At 41.4% G+C, this 15682-nt stretch overlaps 3 protein-coding genes and 1 long non-coding RNA gene across 10 annotated transcripts in view; 3 read left to right on the top strand and 1 right to left on the bottom strand.

Annotated features, from left to right (window-relative positions):
- LOC139549612 (zinc finger protein 664-like) overlaps nucleotides 1–15682 on the bottom strand; it is a 438201-nt gene that overhangs the window by 115921 nt on the left and 306598 nt on the right. The gene's annotated exons all lie outside the window — the stretch shown is intronic.
- LOC139549671 (uncharacterized) overlaps nucleotides 1–15682 on the top strand; it is a 520909-nt gene that overhangs the window by 221913 nt on the left and 283314 nt on the right. The window lies entirely within an intron of this gene.
- On the top strand, nucleotides 2346–5453 carry LOC139549526 (zinc finger protein 32-like). 4 transcript variants are annotated; one of them, XR_011669901.1, is made up of 4 exons: nucleotides 2346–2965; nucleotides 3835–3934; nucleotides 4103–4865; nucleotides 4930–5453. XR_011669901.1 is itself a non-coding variant. In XM_071360116.1 (3 exons), exons 1-3 carry the CDS (start codon nucleotides 2623–2625, stop codon nucleotides 4617–4619), a joined length of 960 nt encoding a protein of 319 aa, XP_071216217.1. In that variant the 5' UTR covers nucleotides 2346–2622; the 3' UTR covers nucleotides 4620–5453. The 4 variants fall into 4 exon arrangements, 2 of the variants coding, with proteins under 2 accessions (XP_071216217.1, XP_071216227.1); XR_011669902.1 differs by having other exon boundaries at nucleotides 3835–4018; nucleotides 4187–4865; XM_071360116.1 differs by having other exon boundaries at nucleotides 4103–5453.
- Nucleotides 8512–10776, top strand: LOC139550614 (uncharacterized). The gene is made up of 2 exons (XR_011670092.1): nucleotides 8512–9743; nucleotides 10134–10776. It is a non-coding gene; the product is annotated as an uncharacterized lncRNA (long non-coding RNA).

The raw sequence follows: 15682 nt of genomic DNA, 5'->3' as shown, positions 1-15682 counted from the left end.
GTCACCATTTACCCACAATGCAGCATGGATTTCATGCTCTCAAACACGGCCAGTGGTTTAGTAGAAGAAGAAGTAAATGACATTAAGGCTATGCTGCTACGTGCTAAGGTGTGGGACGTCATCTATAATAATGACATAAAGGCTATGCTGCTACGGTGTGGGATGTCATCTATAATAATGACATAAAGGCTATGCTGCTACGGTGTGGGATGTCATCTATAATAATGACATAAAGGCTATGCTGCTAAGGTGTGGGATGTCATCTATAATAATGACATAAAGGCTATGCTGCTACGGTGTGGGATGTCATCTATAATAATGACATAAAGGCTATGCTGCTACGGTGTGGGATGTCATCTATAATAATGACATAAAGGCTATGCTGCTACGGTGTGGGACGTCATCTATAATAATGACATAAAGGCTATGCTGCTACGGTGTGGGATGTCATCTATAATAATGACATAAAGGCTATGCTGCTACGGTGTGGGACGTCATCTATAATAATGACATAAAGGCTATGCTGCTATGGTGTGGGATGTCATCTATAATAATGACATAAAGGCTATGCTGCTACGGCGTGTGACTTCATGACATAAATGACATAAAGGCTATGCTGCTACGTGCTACGGTGTGGGATGTCATCTATAATAATGACATAAAGGCTATGCTGCTACGGCGTGTGACTTCATGACATAAATGACATAAAGGCTATGCTGCTACGTGCTACGGTGTGGGATGTCATCTATAATAATGACATAAAGGCTATGCTGCTACGGTGTGGGATGTCATCTATAATAATGACATAAAGGCTATGCTGCTACGTGCTACGGTGTGGGACGTCATCTATAATAATGACATAAAGGCTATGCTGCTACGGTGTGGGATGTCATCTATAATAATGACATAAAGGCTATGCTGCTACGTGCTACGGTGTGGGATGTCATCTATAATAATGACATAAAGGCTATGCTGCTACGGTGTGGGATGTCATCTATAATAATGACATAATGGCTATGCTGCTACGGTGTGGGACGTCATCTATAATAATTTGGCTGTTCTAAATTCTGTGTTGCTCAAAGCCTTGAGTAATGAACCTATTTTTGAGACTATTGGCTGTAATGCGTCAATGCTTTAGGAAGCTTTGCTTCACCATCATGGAATCTATCTATTTTGGATGTTGGGGATTTTCCCTGCCATCATTCTGTATGTCTCTTTTGATCTGCAGTCATGTTTTAGTTGGGTTTTGTTAGTTGGGTTCTAACTGGTCTCCATTAGTTGGGCTCCAGCTCACTGACCATAGTGTCACGAACCGGCTCGAAGACCGTGACAAAAAGTGAGACAACGTGGAGATAAAGAATAACAAAATATATTTATTAACTGAAGTAAAGTAAATACAATTAACACTGGTGTGTGTGTTTAGTCAGTAGTGTAAGTGATTGGTTGCGTGTTTACATGTGATAATGAGGGGTGTTGAAAGGTGCCAACGCAAACAACCAAAATCTGCAGTTAGGTTTGTATGCAGTCTGGTGATATACCAGGGACTATGCATGCAGTTAGGTTTGTACAGTCTGTTGATATACCAGGGACTGGGGATGCAATTAGGTTTGTACAGTCTGGTGATATACCAGGGACTATGCATGTAGTTAGGTTTGTATGCAGTCTGGTGATATACCAGGGACTATACATGCAGTTAGGTTTGTATGCAGTCTGTTGATATACCAGGGCCTGGTGATGCAGTTAGGTTTGTATGCAGTCTGGTGATATACCAGGGACTGGGGATGCAGTTAGGTTTGTATGCAGTCTGGTGATATACCAGGGACTGGGGATGCAGTTAGGTTTGTATGCAGTCTGGTGATATACCAGGGACTGGGGATGCAGTTAGGTTTGTATGCAGTCTGGTGATATACCAGGGACTATGCATGCAGTTAGGTTTGTACAGTCTGGTGATATACCAGGGACTGGGGATGCAGTTAGGTTTGTATGCAGTCTGGTGATATACCAGGGACTGGTGATGCAGTTAGGTTTGTATGCAGTCTGGTGATATACCAGGGACTAGCTATTCTCCAGTTTGCTCCCAGCAGCTTTCATAGAACGTAGATCACTGTTAAACCAGACGCTGCAGAGCGTTTGTTTGACTGAATGAATATGACATATGCAGCGTTAGATGTAAAGTTTAAATTCTCATTCATTACACATCTTCACTAATCAATCAACACATGATTTCCTTTGGACGTATCAATATAATATTATTTAATGAAATACATTTTAAAATACAATTTTTTGTCAGGAAATAAAATAAACATTCCCTTATACTGCGTTACCCACTCCAGTCAGCTGATAACGATGCTGCTAGTGTGACGTATAATCTAGTGGACGGGACACTTCAACAACAACAGCGAGTCAGTCACTTCAGTAGCTTGCTAGGCGACATGGCCTAAACATTCAAGCTTTTTAGACTGTTTCAGTGCATATTTGCCTATGTGTTTTAGACATACTTCTGTTTTATAGCGAGTTGCCCCATTTATTTTCATATTTACGTTGTTAGTCAGGCAGACGTCTTAAATTTGCCTAGCGCTAGGCTAGTCGCTAATGCTAACTAGCTAGCTAACATCTCCCACCATGAGCTCCCTAAACATCCCCACTCTTGTTAAAGAAGAGGAGGTCTGCTGGACGGAGAAAGAAGCTCTGGGGCTGAACATTGTCGTGAAAGAGGAGAAGGAAGAAGAGGATGTCACAGTAAAACAAGAAGTAGAGGGTGAGGCTGTTACAGTGAAAGAAGAAGAGAAAGACGTTACAGTGAAGGAAGAGGAAGACTCGTTCAGAGTGAAAGAGGAGGATGTTACAGTAAAAGAAGAGGAGGAGGAAGAGAAAGAGGAGGATGCAGTTTTTGGAGTGAAGAAGGAGAAAGAGGGAGAGATAACGGTCATATTGACAGAGGAGTCAGGAGATCTGATTACCACCAGTAAGTACTGTCTTAAAAACGGGCTCTAACTCTCTAAAGGTTTTTAATGAATGTGTGGTTTTTAAGCAGCATGCTACTGAAATTCTATACTTGAAAATGTTGTTCTGTACTATAGGAATTTATGTGATAATATAATGTTAAAGCTACATTTTAAAATGGGTGGTTAAAGCCCTGAATGCTGATTGGCTGACAGCCGTGGTATATCAGGCCGTATACCATGGGTATGACAAAACATGTATTTTTACTGTTCTAATTACGTTGGTAACCAGTTTATAATTGCAATAATCCACCCCAGGGGTTTGTGATATATGGCCAATATACCACGGCTAAGGGCTGTATCCAGGCACTCTGCGTTGCGTCGTGCTTAAGGACAGTCTTTAACCATGCTATATTGGCCATATACCACACTTCCTCGGGTCTTATTGCTTAACTGTAACATGTGTATACCATCAGAGTCCCCCCCACCACAAAATCACAACTTAATTGTCTCACAGAATGGCAAACAACCATCTCTGTTCAGCCTGTAAACATGACATTATCTATTATTATAGAGCTCAGCCTATAAACATGACATTATCTATTATTATAGAGCTCTGCTCAGCCTGTAACCATGACATTATCTATTATTATAGAGCTCTTATTATGACATCATGACATTCCCTGAGAGATTAGATTTGGAGCTCTACATCATTTGTTTTTAAATCTCACCGTCACCAAGTATATTTTTAATGATGTAATGTTGTGAAGACTGACCTCAGGTTATTGAGGGATCTAGTCTAGATTAAACCTCATAGGAAGACAATTTTATTTAATACAGGCTTCATTCAGGTCTCTCTGTTTAACTAAATAATCTGTTTGTCTTTTGGCAGGAGAGAGACCAGACTCTGACAGCGGGAAGAGTTCCTCAGAGGAAACAGACCCAGAGACGCCTAACCAACACCACTGCTCCCACTGTGGAAAGAGTTTTAGGTGGTTAGGGAGCCTGAAAACGCATGAGAGAATACATACAGGAGAAAAGCCCTACCACTGTTCTCACTGTGGAAAGAGTTTTAGGTGGTCAGGGAGTCTGAAAACGCATGAGAGAAAACACACAGGAGAAAAGCCGTATCAATGTTCTCACTGTGGAAAGAGTTTTAGGTGGTCAGGGAGTCTGAAAACGCATGAGAGAAAACACACAGGAGAAAAGCCTTATCACTGTTCTCACTGTGGAAAGAGTTTTAGGTGGTTATGGGTCCTGAAAACGCATGAGAGAATACACACAGGAGAAACGCCGTATCACTGTTCTCACTGTGGAAAGAGTTTTAGGTGGTCAAGGAGTCTGAAAACGCATGAGAGAATACACACAGGAGAAGAGCCTTATCACTGTTCTCACTGTGGAAAGAGTTTTAGGTGGTCAGGGACTCTGAAAAAGCATGAGAGAAAACACACAGGAGAGAAGCCTTATCACTGTTCTCACTGTGGAAAGAGTTTTAGGTGGTCAGGGACTCTGAAAAAGCATGAGAGAAAACACACAGGAGAGAAGCCTTTCCAACATACTAATACACAGGAGGAGACAACATACCACTGCTCTCATTGTGGAAAGACATTTTCCCAGTCAGAGGACCTGAAAACACACGAGAGAATAGAGAGGCTGTGTTCTGACTTATGTTTCTGACTGAGAATATGTCCACGGCCAGGATTCACAGGACCAGGGTGTCCGCTATGGACACCTGGAAGAAATCAGCAGCGGACATTTCTGAAGGTTTATCCAACAGACCTGTACATCCAGGAATGGATCTCTATAATGTGTAACTATTTCTGGAGGTTTATCCAACAGACCTGTACATCCATGAATGGATCTATAATGTGTAACTATTTCTGATGTATTCCGATGTATTGTTTAATAGATGTACTATGTTAGGTATATTTATCTGTGGTTTTATTTCAACAGATTTGACTGATGCTATTAGATTGTACTATGTTAGGTATATTTATCTGTGGTTTTATTTCAACAGATTTTACTGATGCTATTAGATTGCTGGGTGGGGGGAGTTTTATAAATACAGAGACTTCAGAAAGTATTCACCCCCCTTGACTGGTCCCACATGTTGTTGTGTTACACCCTGAATTTAAAATGTATTTTTATTTAACCTTTATTTAACCAGGTAGACTAGTTGAGAAGAAGTTCTCATTTGCAATGAGACATACAACAACACAGAGTTACACATGGAATAAACAAACATACAATCAATTATACAGTAGGAAAATCTATATACAGCATGTGCAAATAAGGTAGGATAAGAGAGGTTAGGCAATAAATAGACCATGGTGGCGAAGTAATTACAATATAGCAATTAAACACTGGAATGGTAGGGAATGTGAATGTGAATAGCAGAAGATGAATGTGCAAGTAGAGATACTGGGGTTAAATGGATTCAATACCCCATAATGTCAAAGTGGAATTATGTTTTTGGAACTGTTTACAAATGTAATTAAAAGCCTAAATAAGTTCAGGAGTAAAGATTTTGCTTAACAAGTCACATAATAAGTTGCAGGGACTCACTCTGTGTGCAATAATAGTGTTTAACATGATGTCTGAACGACTACTTCATCTCTGTACCCCACACATACAATTATCTGTAATGTCCCTCAGTCGAGCAGTGAATTTCAAACACAGATTCAACCACAAAGACAAGGGAGGTTTTCCAATGCCTCGCAAAGAAATGCACCTATTGGTAAATGGGTAAAAAAAAGCAGACATTGAATATCCCTTTGAGCATGGTGAAGTTATTAATTACACTTTAGATGGTGTATCAATATACCCAGTCACTAATTCAGTTGCTGGAGAGGAAGGAAACCGCTCAGGGATTTCACGATGAGGCCAATGGTGACTTTAAAATAGTTAGTGTTTAATGGTTGTGATAGGAGAAAACTGAGGATGGATCAACAACATTGTAGTTACTCCACAATACTAACCTAAATGACAGTGAAAAGATGGAAGCCTGTATAGAATACAAATATTCCAAAACATGCATTCTGTTTGCAATGAGGCACTAAAGTAATACTGAAAAACAATGTGGGAAAGAAATTAACTTTATATCCTGAATACAAAAGCGTTATGTTTGGGGCAAATTCAACACATCACTGACTACATATTTTCAAGCATGGTGGTGGCTGCATCATGTAATGGGTATGCTTGTCATTGGCGAAACTAGAGGCGTAACTACAGTCCCTGGTTCTAATCTAATGATCATCAGCTGCATCATTTTATGGTTCTAATCCAGGCAGTATCACTTCCAGGTTAAGCGAGCAGTGTGTCAAGATGTGCAGTGCGGCTTGGCAGGGTCGTGTTTCGGAGGACGCATGGCTCTCGACCTTCGCCTCTCCCCCGAGTCCGTAGAGGAGTTGCAATTGGATTTCATGACATTGGTGAAAAATATATATTTTATACACTGGTACTGAAATTAGATTTTAAATCACCTGGGAGATGTGTCAAACCATGTAAACACCTGCAAGACTTCGGTTAGAAGTGAATCACCTGGCAGATGTGTCAAACCATGTCAACACCTGCAAGACTTAAGTTAGAAGTGAATCACCTGGCAGATGTGTCAAACCATGTAAACACCTGCAAGACTTCGGTTAGAAGTGAATCCCCTGATGTGTCAAACCATGTAAACACCTGCAAGACTTAAGTTAGAAGTGAATCACCTGCCTGGACATCCTAAGAAGCACACAGAGACCTGCATTTTGAAGTCGGTTTTATAATACTTGTGAAAACTGACTTCAGGTTATTGAGGGATCTAGTCTAGATTAAACGTCATAGGAAGTTTTATCATGTCGAGGATTCATTCAGGTCTCTGTTAAATTAAATAATATGTTTGTCTTTGACAGGAGAGACACCAGACTCTCCTTTGGACAGCAGGAAGAGTCCTTCCGGGAAACCAGACCCTGAGACGTCCACCCTGAGTTTTACTCAGTTAGGGAGCCTGAAAACACATAAGAGAATACACAAAGAAGAGAAGCCTTACAACTGCTCCTTGTGTGGAAAGAGTTTTAGGTGGTTAGGGAGCGTGGAAAGGCATGAGAGGACACACACAGGAGAAAAGCCTTTCCAATGTTCCCATTGTGGAAAGAGTTGTACCCAGTTAGGGAGCCTGAAGGAGCACGAGAGAATACACACAGGAGAAAAGCCGTACCAATGTTCCCATTGTGGAAATCATTTTGTCCAGTTAGGAAACCTGAACCAGCATCAGAGGACACACACAGGAAAAAAGATGCACCACTGCTCCCAGTGTGGAAAGAGATTTACCCGGTTAAGGTACCTGAAAGAGCATGAAACAATACATACAAATACACAGGAGGAGAAGACATACCACTGCTCTAATTGTGAAAAGACATTTTCCCAGTCAGAGGACCTGAAAGCACATGAGAGAATAGAGAGGCTGTGTTCTGACTTGTGTTTCTGACAGAGAATTTGTGTTTTTGTTTGGACTGTCAAAATTGAGTTTACTTAGTGTAATGTTAGTGTACTGTTTTTTTTAAATTGCAATTAATCCATTGTCTGAAAGGGTTAAAAACACACTGAAAACATCCTAAATACATACTATATACCGCTGCAATCTACAACGTCATGTAAAAACAAGATGTCATGGAGGTTAAATAAAGTCTGCTTTATCAATGGAACATATTGTGACCCGTCCACTGTGGGGCGCTGTAGAGTCACAATATCCATAACAAATACAGGTCAAACAGGGAAATGGTTCACATCGTTTTTCCACCATTCATTTTCACCACAGGGCTGTGTTTTGTTTAGGCTCACCCTGGTGTGACGTTTTGATAACCATGTAAATCTCTCTAGGACAAGGTGACTGAGGGTGAATGTACACTAGATAAATAGCGGTAAACTGCTGTGTGCCGCTTAGGCCGCCCGTTGTGACTCCGTCAAGAATTCAGCAGAGCAAGTTTGTATGAAGGTCTGGTTATTAAATGGGTTCATAGTTCAATAGTAATATCCTCTAAAACGCTCTGGGGACAAACTTTGCTGCCCTGTTTCCAGTTGTCCACATGGCTGGGAGAACCTCTTCAAGTAAGTAAATAGTTTTTCTTTACATTTTCAAAATCTATCTATTATTAGCTAACTAGCTACAGTGCAGGCTAACTCAAATATAGTTGGTTAGCTAGCTATCTAGCCAACTCCAAAGACTGTATATAAAGAGCTCTATGAAAGCCAGTCTACATATGAAGAGGTCCCAATGAAGAACAGTGGTTCTCAGTCCTGGGGACTCAAAGAGGCACATTGTTGTTTTTGCCTCAGCACTGCACAGCTGATTCAAATGATCAACTCATCATCAAGCTTCAAGAGGTATTTATGTATTCATTTGTGATGCCATCCTTGATATGATCCTGTTATTGTCACATGCTACACATGTACATATGTGTGCCCATGCATCTATCAATCCAATGTTATCATGATTTGTTATCAGGGATATTATACTTTTGTAATCCACAATGACCTGGTGATGTAACAGTCTAATAATGACATTGTCTTCCGTATTCCTACAGATACCTTGTAACTGGAGATTCCTTCAAAACGATTGCCTACAGTTACCGTGTAGGGCACTGCAAGGTTGGGTGACCAGGGTCATCTGGGACTGCCTCCTGGAGGAATTCAGATGTGTGAAGGCTACCTGTGTCCTGCGTAACTTCATGAGGATGGACACGAGGACCAGGAGGGGATCTGCAGCTCGCCGCCGTGTCCCAGAGGAGAAGTCTGCTGCTCTGCAGGATGTTTCAAGGATGGGGTCCAACAACGCAGCAAGAGAGGCAATCCATGTGCAGGAGATCTTCACCTCCTACTTCTTCAAAGAGGGTGCTGTTCCCTGGCAACACCATAGACTACACTATGCTCAACCAAAGGCTCTTTTAAGAGGGTGCTGTACCCTGGCAACACCATAGACTACACTATGCACAACCAAAGGCTCTTTTAAGAGGGTGCTGTTCCCTGGCAACACCATAGACTACACTATGCACAACCAAAGGCTCTTTTAAGAGGGTGCTGTTCCCTGGCAACACCATAGACTACACTATGCACAACCAAAGGCTCTTTTAAGAGGGTGCTGTTCCCTGGCAACACCATAGACTACACTATGCACAACCAAAGGCTCTTTTAAGAGCCATCCACATTGCAATAAGAGTATTCTTCCATTTACTTAGCTATGTCAACTGCAGATATTCAATTCACAGTTTCTCTCCCTTTGATTTCTACTTCTCATGTGAGGGTGCTGTTTAGGTAAGGGTGTGATGTCTGTGCAAAAACAAAACAGGCTGTTTTAAATCACCCATATTGAAGAAATGTAGAACAATTAGACACCCTATAACCCACACCTACACACTCATGTATCAATCTGATTGATGGATTGTGTTGTGCAGTAAGCAGGCTCAGGTTTATAACTGTGGCTCCTTCCACCTTCAAAGAATAGGCAAGAGGGCCAACCATGGAGAATAGTAAGACACTTCATTATTTCTATAACTACGCTATGTTGTTTGTCCTTGTGGGTCCGTTCATGTTTTTCAGCATAAAGTACTCTGCAGCCACTTAGTGTGGTGTGGACACCAGGTGAGGCCACACACAGATTCCTGTTGAACACTGTGACTTTAACTACCTTTCTCAATAACAGTCTCTCTCCTTCACTTCATCCCTCTCTCCCCTTCTCCCTAAATCCTCTAGGTTATATCAGCTGTGTCGGTGAACCCCTCCTGCATCTGAACTGGCTACATCGAGGGCACAACATGATCAGAGGTGAGAGGTCACTTGGTCAGGTCAACAGGAAGTATTATTAAAGAGATGCTTTACATTGAAATACAGATAGATGCAGTAGTCCCAGAGTTAATGATCCAAGGTCAGTTTATATTATACAGGAAGTATTATTAAAGAGATGCTTTACATTGAAATACAGATAGATGCAGTAGTCCCAGAGTTAATGATCCCAGGTCAGTTTATATTATACAGGAAGTATTATTAAAGAGATGCTTTACATTGAAATACAGATAGATGCAGTAGTCCCAGAGTTAATGATCCAAGGTCAGTTTTGCATTTCACCTCCTGATTGATGACTAACAATGTCAGAATAAAAAATAAAAACACAAGGCTTAAACATGCTCTCTCTCTCCATCTGTCTCTCGTCTGCAGATATGTTTTGATGTGAGAGGATGCCAACCCCCAGTCCCATCATCGCCACCTCACCCTCTTTTAAGATAACCTTTTGGCCGACGAGAGACACTATTATGTAATTGTGATGAACTGAGAGAATATTTATGTAGCACTGTGATTCATTAATCATGTGCTGCCTTCCCTGCTCCTATGTGCTTACCTCTTTCCCTTTCTGTCTTTTACACCTCTCTCTCCACCTCCTCTTTCTTCCTCTGTTTTTATAATGCACAAGTACAGATTGAACTTGTATTTATAACACTTGGATAATGAGCTTTTCAATAAAGCGTTTCACATTCTCTACTGGTTGAAATGAAGTGTAATGTGATGAAATACTCCACCTATCCTGTGTTTATCAGATCAATGCAGATGAAGGGCATTAGATGTTGAGATGAACCGGTGTTGGAGTATTTACATGATGCATAGGAAGTGTAGTGTTCTGTTTTTTAACATTATGTTTCTGTATATATGAATTAACTAGTTAAATCCTGTTTCTAGTCTATTAGTTACAATGTGTAACCATTGATGTCCCAGGACCAAGATTGGTAAACACTGTTGAAGTGTATAATTGTAATACATACATGCAGACACAGCGTCATTCAAAGACTGGAATTTGATACTCCTGGTATTGGATATGACTGAAAAATAATCTCAAAGACATTCATACCTAAACTGCACATTTATTTGCCAAGGTAGAGTACATGATCAGTAAATATATTAAATGTACAGGCTACAATGTGGGGATCTCATGCATGGTAATAACTACATGTATATACGACTTGCATCCTTGGCACAACATATTATATTCTACTCAATCCATTGGCTTCATTAATGTCATTCAGGCTGTTTTGAAGTTGATACAACTGGCTATGATAGCTGAGGTTCATAGCTAGGTTCTGAACTAATATGTATACCAAACGTTTGGGTCCATACACAGATCGGCTAGATAGCTAGCTACACATCCATGGGCATACAGGGATTTTAATCATCCACTGCACAATAAGCAAGAACATAGCTAGCTACGTTATTTCATCTATCTGCATGGCAAATATCAGCAAGGCAAGCTTACAAAATTGTACATTCAATTTGCTGTAAATTCTTCAGCTTGCTAGATTCTTTACATCCACTGTTACACAAATCGAAAGCCTGGTTTGCTGGTTGTTTCAGGAGACCCTAAAACAACCAGAATTACAATGTCATACTCATGTCACAACACCCATAAAGCTAGCTGGCTAACTGGCTAATGTTAGCTAGTCAGCTAGCTGACTAAATCGCGATTTTCGTAAATAAATTTTATGTAAAAAAAAATGCATAATCGTTTGTCTCTACATGAACTAACATTCCTGACAACTGTACATGTTTTTTGCATGATTAGTTATGACGTTATAATCCCTTACAGTTGCTTCCATCCTACAGTTCATCTTTGATTCAGTTCTGTGTAGGGGTTCCCCTCTCTCCTAGTATTTCTGTCCGCCATCTTTGATTCAGTTCAGTTCTGTGTAGGGGTACCCCTCTCTCCTAGTATTTCTGTCCGCCATCTTTGATTCAATTCAGTTCTGTGTAGGGTTCCCCTCTCTCCTAGTATTTCTGTCCGCCATCGATGCTGAAGAAAGTCTAACAGTCACTAGCGCAGCAGCAGCCTCCCCCGGTCCTAGTGCCGGCCCTGTAAAAAGTTTATCATGCGATGGAACGGTTGACGAAAATAAGAAATCACAGAAAAAATATATTGACTGATATTGAATTATTTAGGGGGGGGGGGTAATTAATATTTTAGGACTAGCTATGTTCCTGATTCCTACCTACCTTTTGTCTGAAAATTTTATTTACATTTTACTCAACTGCGTTACCCACTCCAGTCAGCTGATGGCGGTCTGGGACTTTAAGGCAATGCTGCTACTGTGACGTATAATCTAGTGGACGGAACGCTTCTTTCAGCAGCAGCAACAGTTCGTCAGACGCCTCGGTAGCTTGCTAGACAAAATAGACGAACCAATAAAGCTCTTTAGACGCTTTAGTGTATATTAGCCAATGTATTTTAAACCCACTTCTGTCGTCTAGTTAGTTATCCTTTTTAATTTCATAATTTTCATATTTACGGTATTGTTTTTATTCATCTAGCGGGCTGGTTAAGTTAGCATTAGCCTAGCTAGCTAACATCTCCAACCATGAGGTCACTAAGCTACTCTCTTGTTAATGAAGAGGAGGACTGCTGGACGGAGAAAGGAGCTCTGGTGAAAGAGGAGGAGGAAGAGAAGGATATCACAGTAAAACAAGAATTAGAGGGCGAGGCTGTTACAGTTAAACAAGAAGTAGAGGATGAGACTGTTACAGTGAAAGAAGAAGAGAAAGACGTTTCAGTGAAAGAAGAGGAAAACGCGTTCAAAGAGGAGGAGGATTTTACAGTAAAAGAAGAGGAGGATGGGGAGATGACTGTCACATCGAAAAAGGAGGAGGAGGAAACTGGATATCTGGGCCCGGTTTCCCAAACGCATCTTAAGGCATCCAGTGGTTCTAAGGATGATCTTAGCCATAAGATGTTTTTGAGAGACCGTTCCCTGATTAACACTAGTAAGTACTGTCTTAAAAACAGAGACACAAACTCTGCAGTTGTTGAACTGATGTTTTTTTTATTTAACCTTTATTTAACCAGGTGGCCATGATGTCATAATGATAGTTTAACCAGGTGACCATGATGTCATAATGATAGTTTAACCAGGTGACCATGATGTCATAATGATAGTTTAACCAGGTGACCGTGATGTCATAATGATAGTTTAACCAGGTGGCCATGATGTCATAATGATAGTTTAACCAGGTAGGCCATGATGTCATAATGATAGTTTAACCAGGTAGGCCAGTTGAGAACACGTTCTCATTTACAACTGCGACCTGGCCAAGATAAAGCAAAGCAGTGTGACACCGACAACAACACAGAGTTACACATGGAATAAACAATAAACAAGCCAATAACACAATAAGCAAGTTAATGACACAGTAGAAAAAAAGAAAGTCTATATATAGTGTGTGCAAAAGGCATGAGGTAGGCAATGAATAGTCGATAGTAGCGAAGAATTACAATTTAGCAGATTAACACTGGAGTGATAAATGAGCAGATGATGATGTGCAAGTAGAGATACTGGTGTGCAAAAGAGCAGAAAAATAAATAAAAACAGTTTGGGGATGAGGTAGGTGGACTGGGTGGGCTATTTACAGATGGACTATGTACAGCTGCAGCGATCGGTTAGCTGCTCAGATAGCTGATGTTTAAAGTTGGTGAGGGAGATAAGTCTCCAGCTTCAGCGATTTTTGAAATTCGCTCCTGTCACTGGCAGCAGAGAACTGGAAGGATGTGTGGTGGTAAAGGGGAAATCTGCAATTGCTACATCCATATTTTGACTTTTAAATTATTTATTTATAGCCATTGATTCTTGAAGAATATAACACATGCCTCATGAGCTTAGTTCACCTGTTGTACCCCATCAGAACCCATAATAAGATTTTGTACTCCAATGTATAGAAACAATGTAAATCAACACTGTAAAGCCTCAACATGGTTAAAACTATAATGTTGATATCATGGATGGTCAGTCCTTGCATCCATAGGTCTGTCTATGAATTTGAGAGTAGTTAAATTTCTCCAGCCCCATCATCATCTTATTAGCAAAATAGTGGTGGAATTACAGCTTTGTTATTGGTTGATTGATTCTTGTGTGGCTTTTTTAAAGGGACAACCTAGTATTTAAACAGCAACAAAATGGCTGCCAAGAGACTTGGTTTGGTAAACAGCTGAGGGATGGGGGCTGGGATGGGGTCTGGAGAAATGTAACCACTCTCAAATTCATAGAGAAAGCTATTGTATCAACCGTAATCCAACACCTAGCGACCTCGTCAAGAAGTTCAGACATCTTGGCAAAACAGTTTTAAGGTGTTGGCTTGACAGTCGCTGGACCCAGGTTTGAGTCCAGCTCAGGGCTACCCCCTGAATTCACTACACAAATCAAATCAAATTTTATTAGTCACATACACATGGTTAGCAGATGTTAATGCGAGTGTAGCGAAATGCTTGTGCTTCTAGTTCCGACAATGCAGTAATAACCAACAAGTAATCTAACCTAACAATTCCACAACTACTACCTTATACACACACACAAGTGTAAAGGGATAAAGAATATGTACATAAAGATATATGAATGAGTGGTGGTACAGAACGGCATGGCAAGATGCAGTAGATGGTATAGAGTACGGTATATACATATGAGATGAGTACTGTAGGGTATGTAAACATAAAGTGGCATAGTTTAAAGTGGCTAGTGGTACATGTATTACATAAAGATGGCAAGATGCAGTAGATGATATAGAGTACAGTATATACATATGAGATGGGTAATGTAGGGTATGTAAACATTATATTAAGTGGCATTGTTTAAAGTGGCTAGTGGTACATTTTTACATAATTTCCATCAATTCCCATTTTTAAAGTGGCTGGAGTTGAGTCAGTATGTTGGCAGCGGCCGCTAAATGTTAGTGGTGGCTGTTTAACAGTCTGATGGCCTTGAGATAGAAGCTGTTTTTCAGTCTCTCGGTCCCTGCTTTGATGCACCTGTACTGACCTCGCCTTCTGGATGATAGCGGGGTGAACAGGCAGTGGCTTGGGTGGTTGTTGTCCTTGATGATCTTTATGGCCTTCCTGTGACATCGGGTGGTGTAGGTGTCCTGGAGGGCAGGTAGTTTGCCCCTGGTGATGCGTTCTGCAGACCTCACTACCCTCTGGAGAGCCTTACGGTTGTGGGCGGAGCAGTTGCCGTACCAGGCGGTGATACAGCCCGACAGGATGCTCTCGATTGTGCATCTGTAGAAGTTTGTGAGTGTTTTTGGTGACAAGCCGAATTTCTTCAGCCTCCTGAGGTTGAAGAGGCGCTGCTGCGCCTTCTTCACAACGCTGTCTGTGTGGGTGGACCAATTCAGTTTGTCCGTGATGTGTACACCGAGGAACTTAAAACTTTCCACCTTCTCCACTACTGACCCGTCGATGTGGATAGGGGGGTGCTCCCTCTGCTGTTTCCTGAAGTCCACAATCATCTCCTTTGTTTTGTTGACGTTGAGTGTGAGGTTATTTTCCTGACACCACACTCCGAGGGCCCTCACCTCCTCCCTGTAGGCCGTCTCGTCGTTGTTGGTAATCAAGCCTACCACTGTAGTGTCATCCGCAAACTTGATGATTGAGTTGGAGGCGTGCATGGCCACGCAGTCGTGGGTGAACAGGGAGTACAGGAGAGGGCTCAGAACGCACCCTTGTGGGGCCCCAGTGTTGAGGATCAGCGGGGTGGAGATGTTGTTACCTACCCTCACCACCTGGGGGCGGCCCGTCAGGAAGTCCAGGACCCAGTTGCACAGGGCGGGGTCGAGACCCAGGGTCTCGAGCTTGATGACGAGTTTGGAGGGTACTATGGTGTTAAATGCTGAGCTGTAATCGATGAACAGCATTCTCACATGGGTATTCCTCTTGTCCAGATGGGTTAGGGCAGTGTGCA

Source organism: Salvelinus alpinus, chromosome 2 (assembly GCF_045679555.1).
Source record: "Salvelinus alpinus chromosome 2, SLU_Salpinus.1, whole genome shotgun sequence".
NCBI lineage: Eukaryota > Metazoa > Chordata > Actinopteri > Salmoniformes > Salmonidae > Salvelinus > Salvelinus alpinus.
Note: the sequence above shows the minus strand (reverse complement) of the source record. Positions and strands in the feature narration are given on the sequence as shown.

Coding starts and splice junctions, on each gene's coding strand:
- LOC139549526 (XM_071360116.1), top strand. CDS start 2,623: ATGAGCTCCCTAAACATCCCCACTCTTGTTAAAGAAGAGGAGGTCTGC. Junction 2,966..3,834: donor AGGAGATCTGATTACCACCA/GTAAGTACTGTC, acceptor GTCTTTTGGCAG/GAGAGAGACCAGACTCTGAC. Junction 3,935..4,102: donor CACTGTGGAAAGAGTTTTAG/GTGGTTAGGGAG, acceptor AAAGAGTTTTAG/GTGGTCAGGGAGTCTGAAAA.